Consider the following 1,006-nt stretch of genomic DNA (forward strand, 5'->3'; position numbering starts at 1 on the left):
GAATAGTGTAAATTTAACTTGTTCTCATACTTGTAAATTCTAAGTTATGATGGAACTGTTTCCTTGTAGAAGAAAAAGAAATGATAGTGTTATTAGAAAGTCCAACACTTTTCATATTTTTAATTGAATATTTTATTTATTCTTTTATTTCACTGCACCTATTTGAACAAAATACAGCCTAGATTCTGATGGTGTTGAAAAGGATGTGTTGTAAATAATAATTCTGGAGATGTGCACTTAAGTTGAAATACAGTAAATCTAGATTGTGAAGCAACACCACTTGCACTGAATTGGAAATATTTTTATAAAATACACTGAATTACAAGTCTGTACAGAACAGTGCACTAATATCGATGATTTAGAGGTTTTAATTACATGACTTTAATAATATGTCTTGATCTATAGTAGGCCGGTCTGAGGCATGAAACTCCAGGGCCGAAAATGAGTCCCACTTCYGCCCTGGATAAATWGACTCTGTCATCTACCTCATACACAGCAACGTTTGAATTCTCAAAGGTAGCAGCCTGCATGCTGTTCACAGAGTGTGAGTGGTCCGCAGATTTCTCCTCCAGAGCACTCCTGGACCCACTCAGGTCCTCCAAAGTGATTTTCTGTGTGACATTAAACAGTAAAAGAGAAGTCAGTCAAACTGAGGAGCAACCTTTCCTTTACAAACTACAATTTCAGAAAAACCTTAAGTTTTAAGCTCTAAAAGAACTTGTGTCCAGTAATTATAGGTCCCATTTGTGCCAGCTGTAGTTTTTACTCTGCTATTCATAGTCTTTACCTGCTTCTCCTGTCTGAGTCTATCTCCAGCTGGCACTATGTGAGAGGTGGGGACTCACTATGAGCGTCCATCACAGTGCAGTMTCATCAAAATTTGTTCTGTCTGTTTCAAAAACTCATCAGATCTTCAAATTAGGTGCACCACAATGAGGGATCAAGGCTTTTGAGMATTTCACTTCCAAAGCACTTAGGGGCACCACAGACTGCAGAAAACATCTTT

General features: G+C 37.6%; 1 protein-coding gene across 1 annotated transcript in view; it reads right to left on the minus strand.

Moving 5' to 3' along the window:
- Positions 1-1,006, minus strand: part of gucy2f (guanylate cyclase 2F, retinal) — a gene marked incomplete at its 5' end in the record, with an annotated part of 22,975 nt that overhangs the window by 14,092 nt on the left and 7,877 nt on the right. Inside the window, 1 exon segment of the mRNA XM_014019938.1 lies at positions 486-611. Coding sequence (XP_013875392.1) covers positions 486-611 — 126 coding nt within the window.

The sequence above is a fragment of the Austrofundulus limnaeus genome, unplaced genomic scaffold (assembly GCF_001266775.1).
Source record: "Austrofundulus limnaeus strain Quisiro unplaced genomic scaffold, Austrofundulus_limnaeus-1.0 Scaffold236, whole genome shotgun sequence".
Classification (NCBI taxonomy): domain Eukaryota; kingdom Metazoa; phylum Chordata; class Actinopteri; order Cyprinodontiformes; family Rivulidae; genus Austrofundulus; species Austrofundulus limnaeus.